Below are 19,701 nucleotides of genomic sequence, written 5' to 3' on the forward strand. Positions count from 1 at the left end.
ATTCCTATCCTTTAATGATCTGTGAACTATTTAACCAAATGCAGAGCTTCAGAGTTATTACAAGAACATGCTCTTTTAGAGATAATTGCTTATCTCACCTGGCTTTCACACCTTTCACACACATTTATAGAGAACCATTACAAGGTCTTACTTTAGCTCAACTGTTTTTTTTTAAAATCAGCATCTAGCACAGCATTATGAACAATTGTTAATTTAGTAAATATATATTCTTATGTTCTTCATTTTGCATTCATCGATTTAAGTGACAATAAGTATCACCACATGAAAAAAATATGTTAATCCATCACACAGAAATACCCACGGGACATCTGTCACTATGTCAGAGTCAGACTTCTTTGAGAATAATTTCACCTGCAGTGCAGATCCTAAATGTAACCCTGGAGGAGTGCACTGTCTCTAAGCAGACAAAACTGTGAAGAAAAGCCAGTGCATGATTAGCTGAGTGGCCTCCCATGGAAACCAACACGGTAATGAGGGCTGTTTGCTTTCATGCACTACAATTCAGATGCCCAAACAGAGGCATTAACAAGATGCATTCTATTTTTTAACTTCCCATACCCTCAGAGAAGGTATAACTATTATCTTCAACATGAAAATGATGAAAAACCTATGTGAATGAGTACATATAAAGTCAGATAAACAAGCTAATTACTGTAATTTAATATATGAATCATGCAATGTAAGGGAAAGAACATTGGACAAAGAATCAAAATGCTCTTTGGCAAGCTCTTAATCTCAATGATTCTCATCTTTATATAAAATGTGGCAGCTCAAATGGATGACTGCTTTAGGATGCTAATCCTGGAATGAGCCTGGCTATGGCAGAATCACTTAAAGAAGTGTTTTTCTAACTACATCAACATGTAATATTGATTACATATTACATTTTATAATATTACATATTGATCGTAATATTGCACTGTATTATAATCATGTAAATGTTATTTACAGCTAAGCCATTAAGTTTTTTTTGTTTTTTTGTGGTTTTTTTTGCGGTACGCAGGCCTCTCACTGTTGTGGCCTCTCCCGTTGTGGAGCACAGGCTCCGGACACACAGGCTCAGCAGCCATGGCTCATGGGCCTAGCCGCTCTGCGGCATGTGGTATTTTCCCGGACCGGGGCACGAACCCGTGTCCCCTGCATCGGCAGGTGGACTCTCAACCACTGCGCCACCAGGGAAGCCCGCCATTAAGTTTTATATGACTACTTTCTTCCCCTGCACAATAATTGTTTTTCCTGGTGTTAGTAACTATCTAGTTCTTTTGTTGGTTGGTTTGCTTGCCTTTGTTGAATTTTCTTTGTGGTTATCACTAATTCAACACCAAATTCTTCTTCCATCTTGTAAATCTGCTCAAACACATTTGGTATTCTATCTAACCCTTTCATCTTCTTAGAAATCTCTCCTGGAGACTTCTGACCTGTGCCAATCAGACTGACTGGTTACCCTTTCAGCTCGATGCACAGTTGTTATCCTGGGATTCTTTTCATCATTGTCTTGAGGATATCCATCTCTCTTTTGTGGTAGCCTCTACTACCTGGTTTCCTTTTCTTTTCTGCTTTGGTTTATTCCCTTAGTTATAGTGCAGTACATCTTCAAGTAGCTTCCTGAGAAAGGATGCAAGGTATGCAAACTTTTCGACTCCTTGAACACCTGAAAATAATCATCCTACTCTTACACTTCATTGATAGTTTCTATAGAATTGTAGATTGGAAACAATTTTACATTGGAATTTTCAAGTTGTCCCACTTCCATCTCCATTCCAGTGCTGCTGTTGAAGTTTAACACCACTGTAATTCTTGATCTTTAGTAGTAAACCTGTTTCCTTTCGGTAGGATCTTTCTTTGAAATCAGTGTTCTGAAATTTTGCAATAATAAATGTTATTGTTCATCTATTTTCATTAAATGTTCTGGGCATTTAATGGACCCTCAATCTTGAAGTTCACATCCTTCACATCTAGAAAAAGTATAGTTTAATGTTTATTGCTTTAATGACTCCCTCCTCTCTATTTTCTCCAGTCATTCAGATGGTTGATCCCCTGGACTGGACTCCAAATTTCCTGATACCTTCTTTCTTGTGTTTCAGATTTGTATTTTATGCTCTATTTTTTGGCAAAGTTCTCCAACTTTTTCTTCCATCCATTTTTACTGTTGTTTTTAATTTCTGTCATCATATTTTGAATTTCCAAAGCTACTTCATGTCCACTAATTTCTCCTTTTAAAAAATAACATAGCATTGTGTTTTATAGATGTACTATTTTCTTTTACCTCTTGGAGAATATTATTGATAATTTTTTGAAGTTTTCTTTCTTTCTTTCTCTGTCTAATCAATGCAAGCAACTTTGCTTCCTCTGAATTACTTATTTGTCAATTGAGGTCTTCATTGTAGAATCACCTAGATTCTTTAGGTCTGTTCTCTTGGACTGATCAGATTCTCCACAAAGACGCTTACAACCTTCTACCTTGAGGTGTGGGTCTGATACCTGTTTTCTGAAGCACCACAGTCCAGGCCCTGTCTGTCATATATATATATATATTAAGGTTTTACAGATGACTCTGCTGTGGAGCCTAGTTTGAAGACCTCTTTGATGATGACCAAAGTTTCTTGCACCCTTAAATATTCCAAGCACTGAGACAATCCAGTACATTTTGGAAAAACCTCAAAAAGCCAAGATGTCAATAGCTATGGGGAAATGGAAACTTATATACCAACACCTATCGCTGCCTTTCAGTTATTCAGAAAGGTATAAAAAGAGGTAAATCACATCATGCACTTTTGGAGGCAAAAATGTAGTAGAGTATCAATCTGTAACCATGTTAAACAATTTCTGAGTGAGAGTAGTTCCTGCTCCATATGACTAATATCTAGACTCAGTGTTGGCATCATATCTAATTTCTGGGACATTATTTATGCTAACTGCAATCTCATTCACCAGTGAGTTTCCACCACACCTTAGGAGGTACGAGCTCCTGCAGTAATAAACCTTGTTTAATGCCCCAGTACAACCTGAACTTGAAGTAGGTAGCAAACACTAAGTATTTTAAGTATGAGGAATGATCATAGGGTGAAAGAAAAGCTTGCAAAACTTGGGTAACAGCTGTTGAAACACAATTTCAAGGAGTTCAGCCTAGTAACTGAAAACCAGTAACCTAGAAGCTCAATCTTTCCATGACCATTAAGAGATTAAGGAAAAATAAAATGTAATGGATGAAGCAGAATTTACAAAGGCTACAAAAATCACCAGTGATACTGGCAATGCTTTGTGGAATGAGCTCTCTTTCTTTATTTCACCAACAAACTTGCCCATAACTAATGACACACAGTGTTGGTGAAAAGACCAAACAAGGATAATGGAAATCCAGTGATGCCATGGTTCTTTGAAAAGGCTCAGGCCAGCTCTTTAATCTTAATCCTGTCACTCAATTTAAAGTCTGGAAATCAAATTTAGATCAGAGTAGCCTCTGATTTCCACTGAGGCTGGTAGGCCCTGGGCTTCCACTAGCTGGACTCTCTACAGATTCCCCAGGCTAACGTGGGAAAAGGGGGCAGGGAGGGGGGAAGGAATTCGGAGATTGGGGTTGACACATATACACTATTGATACTATGTATAAAATGGACAACTAATGAGAACATACTGTATAGCACAGGGAACTCTACTTAATGCACTGTGGTGACCTAAATGGGAAGGAAATCCAAAAAAAAGGGGATATAAATATATGTATAGCTGATTTATTGTGCTGTACAACAGAAACTAACACAACATTGTAAAGCAACTATACTCCAATAAAAATTATTTTAAAAAATAGATAAATAAAAATAAAGTGAGAAACAGGAGTAAGGATGTACTGTACTGTTGATTGTGAACCCAATCAACCCTAAGAAGAGAACATTAAATGTATAAATGAGACAATTTGAGATGTTTTAATGTTAAAAAAAGAATTATGTATTAATTATAGTACTAATGTTTAAAGTTAAATTTGAACATGAACAAGATTAAAAAAATCTCTTCATCTGTTAAAATTTCTTGCCCAATCTAACCACTAAAAAACTACCTATGTCAATGGATACAGATTTTTAAGAAAAATGAATAGTCAAACAATTTAAAAGAAATCTAAATGAAAAAAAAATCACAACAAAAAAAGAGATATATGAAAAAATCAACAAATACTGTAAGTACCATACTGACTCTATTACTTATTTTAAAAACAATGTTTTGTCAGATTTCCTACAAGTTCCTACATTTTAAAATTGTACAACATAGATGACCACCATAAAAACCCTCATTATTAATTTCATATTAAAAAGTACCTATAATTCATTAAGGATAAAAACCAATCCAATAGAAAAATGAACAATATATAAGAACAGGTAACTTGTAATAGCAGAATTACAAATGGTGAGGAGACAGGAAAAGATGCTCAATGTCACTAGCAGTCAAGAAAATGCCAACATAAAAAATATTTCATTTTTACTCATCAGAATGGCAAAAATCTAAATGACTGGTTAGTCAATCCTAGGGAGTGTAGAGAAAAACAGTCCTTCTGTAATTTACAACCTTGTGGGCAAAGGTTCCAGTTAAATTCATTAAAACTGACATCACGTCTCTAATTAATAAAGAAAACCCATTAACTAGATATTCAAAAGAAATGAGTATAAAGGTTTTATACTAATATCTACTCTAGAATCATTTTTAATAGGAATATTTTGGGAACAACCTCAAGATCAATGAATAAAGAACAGTTGCAAACTATGGTTTATTCATACTATGGAATAATATGCAGTTATTAGAAAGACTGAACTACATAGTCATGTATTGATTTTAAAGGATATCTATGACATAGTCTAAGAGGAAAAAAACTTATATAAAAAATATATATTATTTTTATAAAGCAAAAAGAAATAAACACATGTAACACCATATGTGCAAATATATCTCTCCTAGCAAAGGGAAAAGTACAGAAGAAAAAATATGCCACATTGCAAGAAAGGTGCAGATAATGAATGGGACGAAATGGAGACAAATAATTTTACTTCAAATACATTTATAAGTTTAGCCTTCAGATAAACTTTGGTATCTTCCAACTCCCTAACATATGCCAAGAAAGAATCTCCTGTTTTAAGCTTGAAATTTTTGGACAATTTCCCAAGATGGTTGCTAGGTCAAATCTTAGAAAAACGTAGTTCTTTTTATACACAGTAATCCAATTTCTGGTAAAAGAAATGAAAGAAAGCAGTAGGAATAAACATTTTTATCTGTTTGTACAAGCAAGTGAAAAATATGCACCATGAAGTCACCATAACACTGTTTTGGATCATAATAATACTTTATCTTGAAACCAATGGTACTGCAGTATGGAGCTCCAAGCTAGAGCTACTGGAGATTCCCTTCTACTGAAAACAGTGTTATGACAGGATTCCAGTGGATTTTACTCATTACTGGCAAATGTTTCTCCATGAAGAAAAAACAGGATAAGGTCTAAATAATAATACCCCAGTGAAAATATTTAATGTCAAAGCATGGCTTCCAATGTCAAAGCATAGCAATGACTATGGTTCACTTCAATATTACTTCTCTTTACACAATTTTTTAAAGTTATAGTAGAGAGATTAGATTTTCGCTCAAAACATGCACATGAAGAATGCTAACCCTTTACTTAAAAAGATCTTTTCCTACCTTCACATTATCTGGATGCAGCCCCCCAGGGTGCTTGTCCATGTACTGACATAAATCAGTATGCTAGAAGAAAAAGGGGAAAATGTATTAACATCCCTCTGGCTATAACACAGTGAATCAATATTTTTTTACTTCAAAGTCATCATTACTTTCTGAACAAAGCAAATATAAGACAAGTGGGTGGATTTTTTAGTGTATGCAGTTGCATGCTCCTCCGCCCCCTGTTTTAACCACAATCGAATCATTATCTTTACCTCTAGGCTCTGTCTTACATTAAACATATCTGTGTATTAGAAGGAATTCATATCCACAATTTTTTACTTTGTTAAATGCCTAATTTTCTCCTCATTGAACATACATCTCTTAACTGGAAAAAAAAAAACCCTACCTAAAAATACATGCCTTAACTTAAAAAAACTAAAGCACATACACACACACAATTAACCAATCCAATTACAATTTCAATTATCTTGTATTTTCCAAGTGGAAATGCAGGTTATGATTATTTATGTTATATGAGATGAAAATACTACAAACAGATCATTCCAGTAAAATTAATCATTGGATTTATTTGAGTTTTTCATAACTATATTCATTAAAAAATAATTTTCATATTCTCAGAACTCTTGAATATATTTGAGAAAATATTTACTTTATACAACTTTATAAAGATTTACTTTATAAATCAATACAAATACTTTCAAAATTATAAATTAAGACAAATACATCCAGATATAACTTAAAAGGAATATCCCTCGATAGCAACTTATGCTGTTATTCCTTCAAATATCCCAAGCTCAATTTGCACACAATTATATATTTTCTTTTTAATGCTTTTTCTGTTTATATTATGAGTTACATAAAACTTGGAAAAAAACATGTAGAGTTGCTATATAAATTTTTCTAATCTTATTGGAGGATACTGTAAGATTTGTGACACTGAAACATTTAATCATTCTGTAAAAGCCAGTGATCATGATTATTCGTGCCCCATTATCAGGCTTCAATTATTCAGGAATCATAAGTTTTTGATACCTTCAAGAACCTGTACCATGGCTATAGCCATGATGACAACAGTTCAGGTTCCTTTACTGAGTTTTTATTGCATGCCAGGTGGTAACTCCCAAGGATACAGAGCAGAATTTAGCATTCACTCATTATTCATCAGGTATTTCTTGAGCAATTATTATCTTCCAGGCACTACACTAATCACTAAGGGCATAGAATTCAATGAAACAGATGCTGGTGGAAAAAACCAGGCATGTCAGTAATTACAGTAGAGTATGTTGTATATTAAGAACAGTACTGGGTAATGTTTGAGGACATAGCAGGGGGGAACTTATTGTGGTCTAAAGATTTCAGAAAGGCCTCCAGAAAGCATTACTTCTAAGTAAGACCTGAATAGAGAATGAAAAAGGTCAGCCAATGGAAGAACAAAGGGAAAGAAGACGGGACAGAAGAAATGCTCTTAGATATATTTTGAGAATATATTGCCCTTATCTTGCACCACACCCAAGGTGTTTAGCTTCCAAATGAAAGTCAAGTTCCATGAGGACAGAAACTATATTTGATTTGGAAATTATTGTCTCTCTGGTCCAGTCAATGACAGAGAAGAAGAACTAAATAAATACAGGTGGAAACAGTTTTACATACAGTATAGCTCATTAAAAATGATGATGCTTTGTGATGACCTAGAGGGGTGGGATAGGGAGGGTAGGAGGGAGGCTCAAGAGGGAGGGTATGGGGATATACGTATACATATAGCTGATTCACTTTGTTTGTTGTACAGCAGAAACTAACACAACATTGTAAAGCAATTATACTCCATAGATATTAAATAAATAAATAAAATAGTACATGAGAAAGCAGTTTTTAATCTATAGCATGATACACAAAAATAAGGTAGTATTTAAGATACTGCCCATTATACAATAAGACCCATGAGGGGAAGAACTGTAATTTGCTCATTGTTTCACACACAACAAATAAAGTGGTAAATAGAAAGTATGCCCAATCATAACAATAATCATATAGCCACATGTTAAAATTCCTATTAAAAATATAAATTTTCAGTTTACAAAACAAAATCAAACTCACACAAGCTAAATATACACAACAAAAAATAACAGAAAACCTGAAAATAAAGAAATAATACATCATATTATATATTACACACTTACGTTATTTACATTTTAAGATGTTTATACTGGTAAATATCAATAAAAAAGCAAAAAATCAGCATATCAATGTAAATATTAGACATATTAGAATTCAAGGAAAAAGTACTAAACATTTATGCACCTATCAACATGGCATATCACTATAAAGCAAATATTGATCAAAATAAAAGAAGAAACTGAAAATTTCACAAAATCTTGAAGGGTTTAGCTTACCTCTTTCAAAAACCAACAAATGGAATTGACAAAAAAATAAGAATTCTATAAAGGATATGAGTAACACAGTTAAAAAGCATGTTTAATTTTGTGCCCAATAAACTTACGCTACACATGCTTAAAGAAGTGGAATGGTGTTGGGGACAAAACTTTCACCGTATTTTATACCTGACATATATGTATTAAATGCCGATTGTGCATAAATAAATAAGAAAAGTCTCTGCTAGCATAGAGCTTACATTTTGCGGATTTTTACATACTTGTGCATTATTGTAATTTTTTTCCAAGATTAAAGTATTCAAGCTTTTTGTTTAAAAGTAAACAAACAAACAAATAAAAAAAACCCACTAAACTATGAGGAAGGAAACATATCAGTAATGGGGAAAAAAGCTCCTGATCCTCATGGTACACATTACATCCTTCCATGTATATATGCGTGCCCAATGACAGTGTAACATGAATTAAAGGAAGGAGGCCTCTCCAGAAATGAGATCTTGGGAAATTTAATAAAGATTTTTCCAAACCTTTAAAATTTTAGGATTCATATTTCCTTAGCTGTATAGCATGAAAATGTGTGTATGCATACACGCATGGCTATCACTAGCTGTGTAGCCTTAGACAGGTTACATAACCTCTGTGTATCAGTATCTTCATCTATGTAATGAAGATAATCCTAGTATACCTATCTCATATGGATATTGTGAAAATTAATAAGTAAATATCCATTACGGTTTTACTACACTGCCCAGCATGTGGTAGATGCTACAGGTGATGATGATGACGATGATGATGATGATGATCATGATAATGATGATGTTCTGTAGTGTGTTTAGAGTAGGAAGGGATATTTGGGAGGACTGCAATTAAAAATGGAATGATAAATACCGTCAGAAAACTGGAACTCTTAGAAGTAACACTTCATCCTTATATGTGTGTTCTTCCTGTCTACATGCCCAGACATTCTCATTCAAACTCCACAGCTCTCTGTACACAACCTCTGAGACTACTTCTAGCAAATACACCATTAACCTCAGATTGCTCTGGGTGATTAGGGGCAAGAATCTGGAGAATCTCAAATGGAGGAAGAGACAAGAGGTAGTACAAAGTCTTATTTTTATACCCTAGCAAACTTCTGTTCTACCTGCATTAAAAACTGCTTCTTTTCCCTCTCTCTTTTTTAATACACAGTACTATGCCTGGAACTGCATTAGATGTGCCTAAATTACAAATTTCATCACATCTCTTCTTTCTTTTTAACTTCTCTCCTTAGTTCAACTCATTGGTTTATGTGACCCTTATGATTTGCACTGGTCCCAAAATACAGAACTAAACTTAACAATAATGCTGGGAGGTACTTCTCTGTCATTCCATTTTTTAAAGTCATCCTACACATACAAGTTCTGAACAGAAGGCCCCTATGGCACATGACCAACAGATCACTATCCACTGATGAGACACAGATAATCTCAGGTCCATCTGGCTTGATCTCTGACTATTTCTTGTTCTAACACTAAAAGGAGTATCTTTAGACTAGGTGTCTGGTGACTACAGATCAAACCCAGTAACTCTTCCCCCTCCAGTATCTATCTTGGCTCTTGGCTAACATCGCTTCTTGCCCTCACTATGTTATGCCTCACTTCATCTTCCTACACCTCCCTCTTATTCACTCTATCACTGCTCCTGTTCTTCAGGGGAAAGCCTTCAGAAGCACTTGTGTTTAACAGGTTTATACCTGAATCCCTAAGAACACTTCATCAGTCTTCCGTGGAGCGTGTGGTTTTAAATGAAGCTATCAAGTGTGGCTAGATTTGCAGACCAAGAAGAGGAGTGACAGTAGAAAGGAGCTGTTAAGGTTCAGTCCCCACACTTGCATACATTTCTTTCAAAATCAAGTTCCTCCTTCCTCACTGTTGATTACCCATCAAGTAGCATTTATTTGAGAATTTACATAGGTGCAGGAGTGTTTCAAGGGGAAGGAATCTGAAGAACGTATCTGAAACCATAACACCCTAAACATAAACATTCTCTGTAAAGGAGCCACATTTACAGTTTAGGTTTCTCCATGTTGATTTCATTACTCTGTGGCTGGATCAATTTAGAAGGCAGGAGAGAGATCTCTCTTCGTAAAAAGGCAGGATACAGAAAGACCACAAAACATCGAGAAGACTTTTTACTCATAAGCACTTTCACACAGTAGAATCTCAGTTAATTTCAATCATATGTAGACCTGAGAACTGCATGACTAACAGTACACAGCCATGAGTCTTAAAGAGAAAGACATAAAAGGAAATTACAAAGATAAATTATAGATATGATGACAATTTCAAAACAGGCCTGAGTGGAGAACAGCCCTTCAGAAGAGTACTAGGAAAGAAAGTCCAGCCAAAGAAAAAGATAAGAAACTAGCTGGACCATGACATTCACCTTTTCATATTTTCCACTCTCCATTCCTTACTCTTTTTGAAACTGACTCTGGGTGAGGGAAAAGAAGCAATATACTGACACTGAAAACCACTGGTAAAAAGGCTCTCTGAAGACCACAGAGTCAGAAAAGCTCTTGGACATTAAAGTTTACCCAAATTCCAGGGCAGAAACAAGTATAAGTCAATTATTAAGTAGGCTTCATAATTTAGTATGTGCGTATGTTTCTTTTTAATCAATGTATCATCCATGAAGAGAGGTGTTCCAATTTTTGGCCCTTCAAATGATCAGACCTCTTACTCAAGAGATATCAAGTTCCTCAGAGAAATTATGCTTTTGTATTAGCACTGGTCTTCAGACTGGACTTTTCTCATTAAGCAGGAATCTAAATAGAGCCCCTTCCCTAAAATGCATTTTTCCCACTCTCTTATGTTAAGCATGGTGTCTACAATATGTGTCAGCTAATTCTGATGTTTTTCAAAAGTACTGACAAAATATGACCTTGAAAATAGCACAGCCCTATTTCCCAGCATCTAGGCTAAAAATAAGAATGTCTTTCCATGGGGATAACCAACAGAAATCCTCATTTTGAAGTTATGTTACACACAGCCTCCACATTCTTTACTTCTTTTCATTTAGTTTTCCATTTTGACAGCAAGAGAAGAGTCAGTATATTCAGGCTTAGTGTAATTTTTAAAACATTAAAAACAAAATTGCTTCACAAGAATAAGAATACGGAAAGATTACACAAGATAATAAAACTAATTCTAAATTTCTTTCTTCTTAAGGAATAGGCTTATTTTATGTTTAAATACCAAGGCTCAGCTATACTTTTATTTGAAATTAATGAAAAGACTTATAAAACAAAAACATTAAGTGAAAACACATGACTTAAAAAAAAAAAAAGATGGGATATGTTAAGAACTAGTTGATAACATGTACAACTTGAAAGCATAAAAATATAGAGCCCTCCTTTTCCCGACTCATTTTGATTGTTTAAGGAGCTCCCTGGTCCTCATCTCAGTTTGATTACACTCCAATCTCTTCCTTATAATGAGTAAGTGACCCATTATAAAAAACCTTTAAATAGTACTCTGACTGGTAAGACAGCAAATCAAGAAATCTGCAAATATCTAAAGGACAAGAGCAATTATTTCCACTCTTCAGTGGTACCACACGGGGTCCCAAAATTAATGGCAATGATGGTAAACTTTCGTGTCTCCAAGGCAGCAAGTGTGGCAGATGCTTACTTGTGATGCTTAATCTACTACAGGCTAATGTCACCTTTATTACCATTGTCCCATGTCTGGGACATACCACATGCACTAACTAAAACCACACTTTAAGAATAGTTGCACATTTTGGTAGAACTCACTATCGTTTTAGTTTTTAATCTGTTTCACCTGTAGCTCATTAAAGTTATGTGATTCACTGGGGAATAGCTGCTGCTAGAGGCAACTGAAGAAAACTTATAGAAGTTGAGCCCTCCTTTCTTCTACAGCAGTCAATGCCATTTCCTCTGGATATAATCTCTGTTTTAATCAGCCTGCATTGCTGTAAGAACTGATACATCAAATTACTGAGCAGTTAGTTTCAAACTGCTCTTATACGAAGTCCACAGGCTTAAACCGACTTTGCATTTTTTTCCGTTAAGCTTTATAGTACTCATTTATTTATTCCCAAATCATAATTAATAAAATTTTAATGTTGTGAGTTCCAATACATAAGCACTGTTCATTAGTGAGAAAAAATGAAAAGAAACATTAATCAACTTCCTCTTTAAAACAAAATCATAGGGCTTCTCTGGGGCGCAGTGGTTGAGAGTCCGCCTGCCGACGCAGGGGACACGGGTTCGTGCCCCGGTCTGGGAAGATCCCACATGCCGCGGAGCGGCTGGGCCCGTGAGCCATGGCTGTTGAGCCTGCGCGTCCGGAGCCTGTGCTCCGCAACGGGAGAGGCCACAACAGTGAGAGGCCCACATACCGCAAAAAAAAAAAATAAATAAATAAAATAAAAATAAAAATAAAACAAAATCATAGCCATTCAAGATGCTTTATAGAGAAGGTTTGTACCTGCTATATACCACAGGGACCCACTTTTAAAACAGTGGTTAAAAAATAATTTATTTTAAAGTTTGTAAGTATTCTATTAAATGTTATTTAGGCTTTTTGCAAATGCATTGAAATCCCTTATCTTTAATGACAAAAACAAGACATTCATGAACAAGTACAAAAGTACTACCTCTTCCCTCAGAAGTAAAAATTCTAATTACGATTACTGTGCCTTAAGTTGCATCATAGGACATGGTATGACAATAGAGAAAATATGGTCTTCCAATCTGTTCCATATCCCCAAAACTGTGTTCTTAAATGGAATATTCTCAAATACTCCACTGTTCTTGTAAAGACTTACTTTACATATTCCAGAGCCTGTTTCTAGGTTATTTTATTTTCACCTGTTTTTATGCCACTTAGGAAATGTTTGAAATTCTGCCAGTAAACCACACACATATTTCCTGGGGAGGGCAAGGGTAGTTAACATACACAATAGTTAATACTATATATAAAGATCCTCTCATAGTAATCACACTGCCTTGGCTTATTCCTAATTAAATTAGTCATTTCTTTTTTATCATATAATGTATTTTTCTCCTTTTGGGTCATAACAAACCTAAATGTGACTTAGTGAGCCCATAATTCTGCCTAATTGGTTTCAGCTGTCATTTCTGAATGCATGGGCAGCCTGGGGCTGGTGACTGGAACAGGAAGCATTTCCAACTACATTCCCATTGTGTAAAACCAGCAACCTGAAAGATCTTTTCCATTAAAACAAAAAACTTACTATTTGGCTTCTGGCAATGACACTATGGGTAGAGAGATTGTATAGGTCTACCCAGGTGGTAAGACTGTCGTGAGTTATTTTTCTCAGATAAAGAGAATGCAGACATTTATTTTCCAGTAGTTCAAGTGTCTGCAGTAGTTTCAATACTGTAGGGGCTAATTCATAAACCAAATACATATCTGTATCCATATATCTATCTATGTCCATATCACTTCATAACACTTATAGGGGGGTATAAATGATAGTCCTTTTAAAAATTAAATAAATTGAAAGTATAGATTTGCGAAGTTTCAAAAATGGTGGAAATCTTCTAGAAGAACACTCTGGTTCTACAGAACCAAATGCTATTACTGCATTTGAAGACTATATAAACGTGCTCTCTTGAAACAGTGAAGGAAAGACGACTCAGCATGGTTTATATGCCCTCTGGCACACCATTCACAAGCCTAAAACATATAATAAATTTTAACAGAGTCAAATAGACACTTTAAAAAGATTTTCATGCTATTCTGAAGCCACGTTTAAAAGGAAAAATAAAAGGCCAATGGGTATAAAAAGTGGAAAGCTCTGATCATCCAACATCCTCAAGAATTTGGAAAAAAAAAAAAAAAAGGTTAACAAAGTGGGCCACAAAAAAATTTTTGGAGTCAAAGTATGAGATGGAAAAAAAAAAAAAAAAGGAACTGGAATAGCTCTCAGGAATATATTAACTCTGAAAACACCTTCTGGAGCTGCCCTGCTGGAAATATGAGAGATCCTGAAATTATAAGCTAAAATTAACATGAGTGAAAAGATTAGAAACAGAGAATTAAAGTGGAAAAGAGGAGAGAGGGAGGAGAAAAAGAGGGAGAGAAGACAGAGGAATCAAAGGTGGCTATCCTGGAATAACTTTTTCGGCTACAAAGTAGAAAAGAGGAGCCTTTTTTATAATCTGGGTTCTAAGGGGTAAGAACAACCCACATACAGACTGATCATACCAGATGTGTGTTTCAGAAAACTTTATGAAATATACTGTATAATGAGCTTTAGGTACATGTTTTTTTTTTAATTTTTATTGCAGTATAGTTGATTTACAATGTTACATGTTATTCTTCATTTTAAAAATAGTAATTCTGGGGCTTCCCTGGTGGCATAGTGGTTGAGGGTCCGCCTGCCGGGGCGGGGGACACGGGTTCGTGCCCCGGTCTGGGAGGATCCCACGTGCCGTGGAGCGGCTGGGCCCTTGAGCCATGGCCGCTGAGCCTGCGCGTCCGGAGCCTGTGCTCCGCGGCGGGAGAGGCCACAGCAGTGAGAGGCCCGCGTAACGCAAAAAAAAAAAAAAAAAAAAAGAATAAAAATAGTAATTCTGGAACACAAAATCACAATGAAAACATTAAACAATTATAACTTGTTAACATTGTCACCCTGTCTTTTTTTGGCATACCAACTGATATTCAAAATATATTTTCAAACTCATAATGGGTAAAGTATTGCAAATGTATAAAGATGGATAAACAGTATTCACTATTCAAGAGCTTACTGATGACCATGGGGGAAATAAGAATGATAACTCAATAACAGTCTCTCTCTTACCTTCAATGAAACATCTATAGCTTTGTTCATATCATTTAACCAAGTAGTGACAACTTTAGATGTTTTTTTTTTCCCCAAGGAAATACAGAGGGATGTATTAGAAGGAATGGTATTAAGATTTTACAATGCAAAATACCTTAGAGTTATTAAACATGGTTATGAATGTCTGATTATTTACGGAACAAGAGCTGTGTGCTATAGACTCCAAAATGGGACAAATCAAAATCTCTTGAGCGGGCGAAATAGTTTGAAAGATATATTTATACTACAAATGTAAAGCTCATTTATAGCTTCAATTAAATTCCTGGCTGGTGGGAATACAAATAATTTAGAATGATAAAGCTTTTAGGGAAAGTCCTGACAAACAGTGAAGTATACGAAATGTATGTTTGTTATATATGATGAAAGAGACAACTTATATTGCTATTCCTGTGGCACACCTGAAGCATAAGTACATTATAAGGTAATGTACTTACATCTAGGTAAGATCTATTTTTTTCATTAAGTTAAATTATTTCAATATAGTACATAAAGGGGGGCAAAGGTAGTTTAGGTTTCCTCAAACTCTATGAGTAAAAGGGTCACACCAACATTATTTTTTTTAATGCAAGTCTTTACCTACAGGGTCTAATGCTCTGAAGCATGAGAATTGAAGAGTAGCGAAACATATTGTTAAGGATCCACAAAAAACTGTAAAAGTTTTGTTTGAAGTAGCTCTTTTAATAGCAAAGAATAAAAAGACCTCAGATCACAGAGGGGGTTAAAAAAAAAACATGAATTCTTGTATTCTGAGTACCGCCAAAAGTTAAAATGAAGTAGAAATTCCAAAGTATCTTTTTTTTAGGATCTACAGTCAAAAGTCCAATTGCTGACTTACCTGACCTAAAAAAAATGTACCAAAGAGTAAATCATCACTCTTTTTCTTTTCTTTCACTACTTGCTTTTGCTCAATCCATGTACAAAGGAAATGTGCTTAATTCCTTGCCATGCATGAGTATGAAATTAAAGATACCCTGGAAAAAGAACTGCTTTATTTTTCTTTCTCCATCATTAGACACTTGCAAACTTGCCAAGATAATAACTTTCCCAGGAAATTGACATATTTGCCAGATATAGCTGATATTTTGAATATGAATTCTGAAACTTCAAGAAGTGAAGACCAACATTATTGCTCCTCATGATATGTTTTAAACTTTTATACCAAAATCTAGTTATATATTCAGTGAATCAGAGCTAAAAATATCTTTTCATTTTCTTGACAATACAATTTGCCATAAAAAGGTTACTGAAAAATATTTCAAGAGAAAGAATAAAGTCTCACCGAGTTTGTCTGGGATGAATTCAGGAAGTGCTTTCCTGATGCTGTGGTTGAAAATACTATTTGAAAGTCAGTCTTAGAAAAATTTAATAAAGTTATTGGAGCTTAAATTTTAAATCAATCACCAAAAAATTGTTAGAAAATCATAGTGGATAATTTTGGGCAAAACATTTCAATATTTACTTCAAAATAAATTAGTAGGCCTAGCACGTAATTATTATAATCAACATATAAAGTTGATTGTAATAATTTGTATCAAGAAAAACATAGCAAACACCATTCTTGACATAGAAGGTGACCACATTTGTACTTGACCCTTGATGCTATGTATGATACAAAAGCTTGTTGTAAGCAAGCTGATTTAGTGCCCTTATTGATAAAACATGTAGTTTTTAAATGTTAAAAAATCAGAATCAAGTGTTTAATAAAATATTTTTAAATAATCATTATTTAAAGTTGTTTTATTAAGAATTTTAAATTTATCCAAAATTTAAAATGATATCAAAGAAAAGCACGGGATTTTTATACTAATGCAAAGGGTGCATGAATTTTAAAATGTGGATAAACTTTGGTACATAACTATATTTATTGACTTGGAACAATGGTAGCATTAACTTCTGTAAGTTTTTAAAAAGGTTTTAAAAACAGCATATGTACTACATAAGTATAGTGTACACATAAACAAACATATATATATACATGCATACAACATGCATGTGAGTATGAATCATAAAAGGAATCTTCAAAAGAAAAACACATGGTAGCACTGGCTTTCTCTAGAGTAGGTGGATACTAAGTAATCTGGGATATGTCCGTCAAGACAGGCCAAGTTATGCTGCTGTGATAACAAATAACTCTTGTTCACAATTTATTGGCCAAAGCAATCCACAAGGCCATGCCCTAGTTTAATAGGGAAGGGAGGTATAACCTTCCTGCAGGGGTTGGGATCCAAATACCAGATAACAGTAATACAGTCATCTACATTAAGCAAATTATACTCCATTTTCTTTTTACTCTACTATAGTAAGAATAATAAATACATATACATATATATTTGCATTGAATTTTATTTTTAAGACTTTTTTTGGATGTGGACCATTTTTTAAGTCGTTATTGAATTTGTTACAATATTGCTTGTGTTTTATGCTTTTTTTTGTTTGTTTTTTTGGCCCTGAGGCATGTGGGATCTTAGCTCCCTGACCAGGGATTGAACCCACACCCCCTGCATTGGAAGGTGAAGTCTTAACCACCGGACTGCCAGGGAAGTCCCTTGCATTGAACTGTAAAAGAAACTTTTGTCAAGGATTTAATAACTTCAAAAGGATGCTACAGTTTTATGAACTCAATTATTTCTCATCCAAAGTTAACTTTTCTAGAAATTCTTGCTATACCAGGTTATCTTTCTCCCCTCTGAACTCTGAAAATCTTTTGATTTTCTGGTATATGTCTGATATATTTGGATGTGTAAATCAGAACCCCACATTTTAACAGTAACTTCCCTAAAAGATAACAAATCCCTATTAAATTAAAGGATTAAATTGCATTTTAAAATTAATCTTGGGCTTCCCTGGTGGCACAGTGGTTAAGAATCCACCTGCCAATGCAGGGGCACAGGTTCAGGCCCTGGTCCTGGAAGATCCCACATGTCTCAGAGCAACTAAGCCCGTGTGCCACAGCTACTGAGCCTGCGCTCTAGAGCCCGAGAGCCACAACTGCTGAAGCCTGTGCGCCTAGAGCCCGTGCTCCAAAACAAGAGAAGCCACCGCAATGAGAAGCCCGCGCACTGCAACAAAGAGTAGCCCCTGCTCACTGCAACTAGAGAAAGCCCGTGCGCAGCAACAAAGACCCAATGCAGCCAAAAATAAATAAATAAATTAATTAATTAATTAACTTTAATAAAATAAAATTAATCTTTATGACACTATGCTATAGGTTGGGTTCTCCAGGTGGAGTTTGGGGCTACAGTATGCTTATTATGTAAAAGGAATGAAAGATGTTTATTAGGTGAAAGGAATGAAAAGAAAGCAGGATTGGACAAAGGACGTGAAAATGTGATGCAGGCCAATAAAACCTCGGCCAACCTAGCACCAGATTTGCCCTGCGTTGGGCAGAAATGGCCAAGCCTTTATACCTCCGCCTCACGTAGTCACCAGATACAGGATGCCTGTGGAAAGTCATGACCTCATTCAAGATGGGTCCCTGCAGCTGAGCCAGATCCCTATTTGCTGACAGAGATGCATTCTGGTGACCATATAGCTATGCTTGCTGTAGCTAGGCAGAAAGTTCTCCTTTAAAGAGGATATGGACCCATATTTTTGTGTCTGTTATGCTCTGTAAGGGTGTTTTAATGAAAACCTTGAAAAATGACTCTACATTTATAGTATACACACACACACAATCATATGTGGTGCACCCACTTTATGGAAAAAAAATACCAGTTTGGCAGAGATTTATAGAGTTCCTACTGTAATTGTACTAAGAGACACACCAAATGAGAAATCAGCCCCTGCCCTCAGGAAACTAGCTGCCCATGCATCTTACACAGATGTCACAATGACAGAAAAATAATCAAGTTGCCCTGCTCACCCTTTTGCAAGATACCACTCAGTTCACTGTATGTTTACTCAGGTAAAATCTGATTTAAAAAAAAAAAACTTTAATCCTTTCTTTTCTTCTAATAAATATTCCGTTACTAATCATCCCTCCCCACACCTTTTCTCCCCAGCATTGCTGACTTTCTGTCTTGTTGCTAGAATTAGATACTGTTCCTCAATACATATCCTAAAATCCTAGCTAAAATACTCAACCCTGCTGCTTCTAACTTCCCTATCCAAGTAGAAAGGGCAGAGAAATAGAAAGAGGAGAAAAGGGAACCAATTCAATCTTCCAAATGTCCCTGATGATGGCTGAAATGAGATTCAAAGCTTTAAAACAAAGATCACATATTCAAGAAAAAAGGAAAAACCCAGAAGAAGGAAAATTCTTACTTAGCAAATAGCTGCCATGACAAATTAGTTTTTCAGCTTCTCAATTATGAAATAAATATGAGACATGAGCATCTGTTGGGGATTTATAACTGGACTTATATCTGCCAGGGAAAAAGGAGTAAATTACTCACTTGAAATTGGAGGTTAACTTAGAACTATAAAGTTCATATTTTCAAAAGGAAGTTTCTAATCATACACAGCAATCAAAAGCCTAATGACCCTGCAAAATAAGCAACCTATACATTCTTAATAATTATGTTTTAAAATCAGAATGCTTCACCATTTTTTATTCCGTATACATACACTTGCATTGTAAAAAGCTTCTTACTGGCTTTAAAATGCTCTCAAATGTATGAGTGTGTGTTTATACAGCCTATCAACATCCCACAATCATCACAACTATAAGAAAAAACAAACAAAATGACTAACTGACCAATTAACAATCATAAATATTTTCCATCAAGACAGGACATCC

General features: G+C 35.1%; 1 protein-coding gene across 4 annotated transcripts in view; it reads right to left on the reverse strand.

Moving 5' to 3' along the window:
• Positions 1 to 19,701, reverse strand: part of CDK14 (cyclin dependent kinase 14) — a 591,337-nt gene that overhangs the window by 291,107 nt on the left and 280,529 nt on the right. For all 4 annotated transcript variants that reach the window (XM_081243419.1, XM_081243417.1, XM_081243420.1 and 1 more), the window contains one exon: positions 5,695 to 5,757. In XM_081243419.1, coding sequence (XP_081099545.1) covers positions 5,695 to 5,757 — 63 coding nt within the window. The remainder of the gene's footprint in view (positions 1 to 5,694; positions 5,758 to 19,701) is intronic.

Source organism: Mesoplodon bidens, assembly GCF_964165515.1.
Source record: "Mesoplodon bidens genome assembly, chromosome: 9".
Lineage (NCBI taxonomy): Eukaryota > Metazoa > Chordata > Mammalia > Artiodactyla > Ziphiidae > Mesoplodon > Mesoplodon bidens.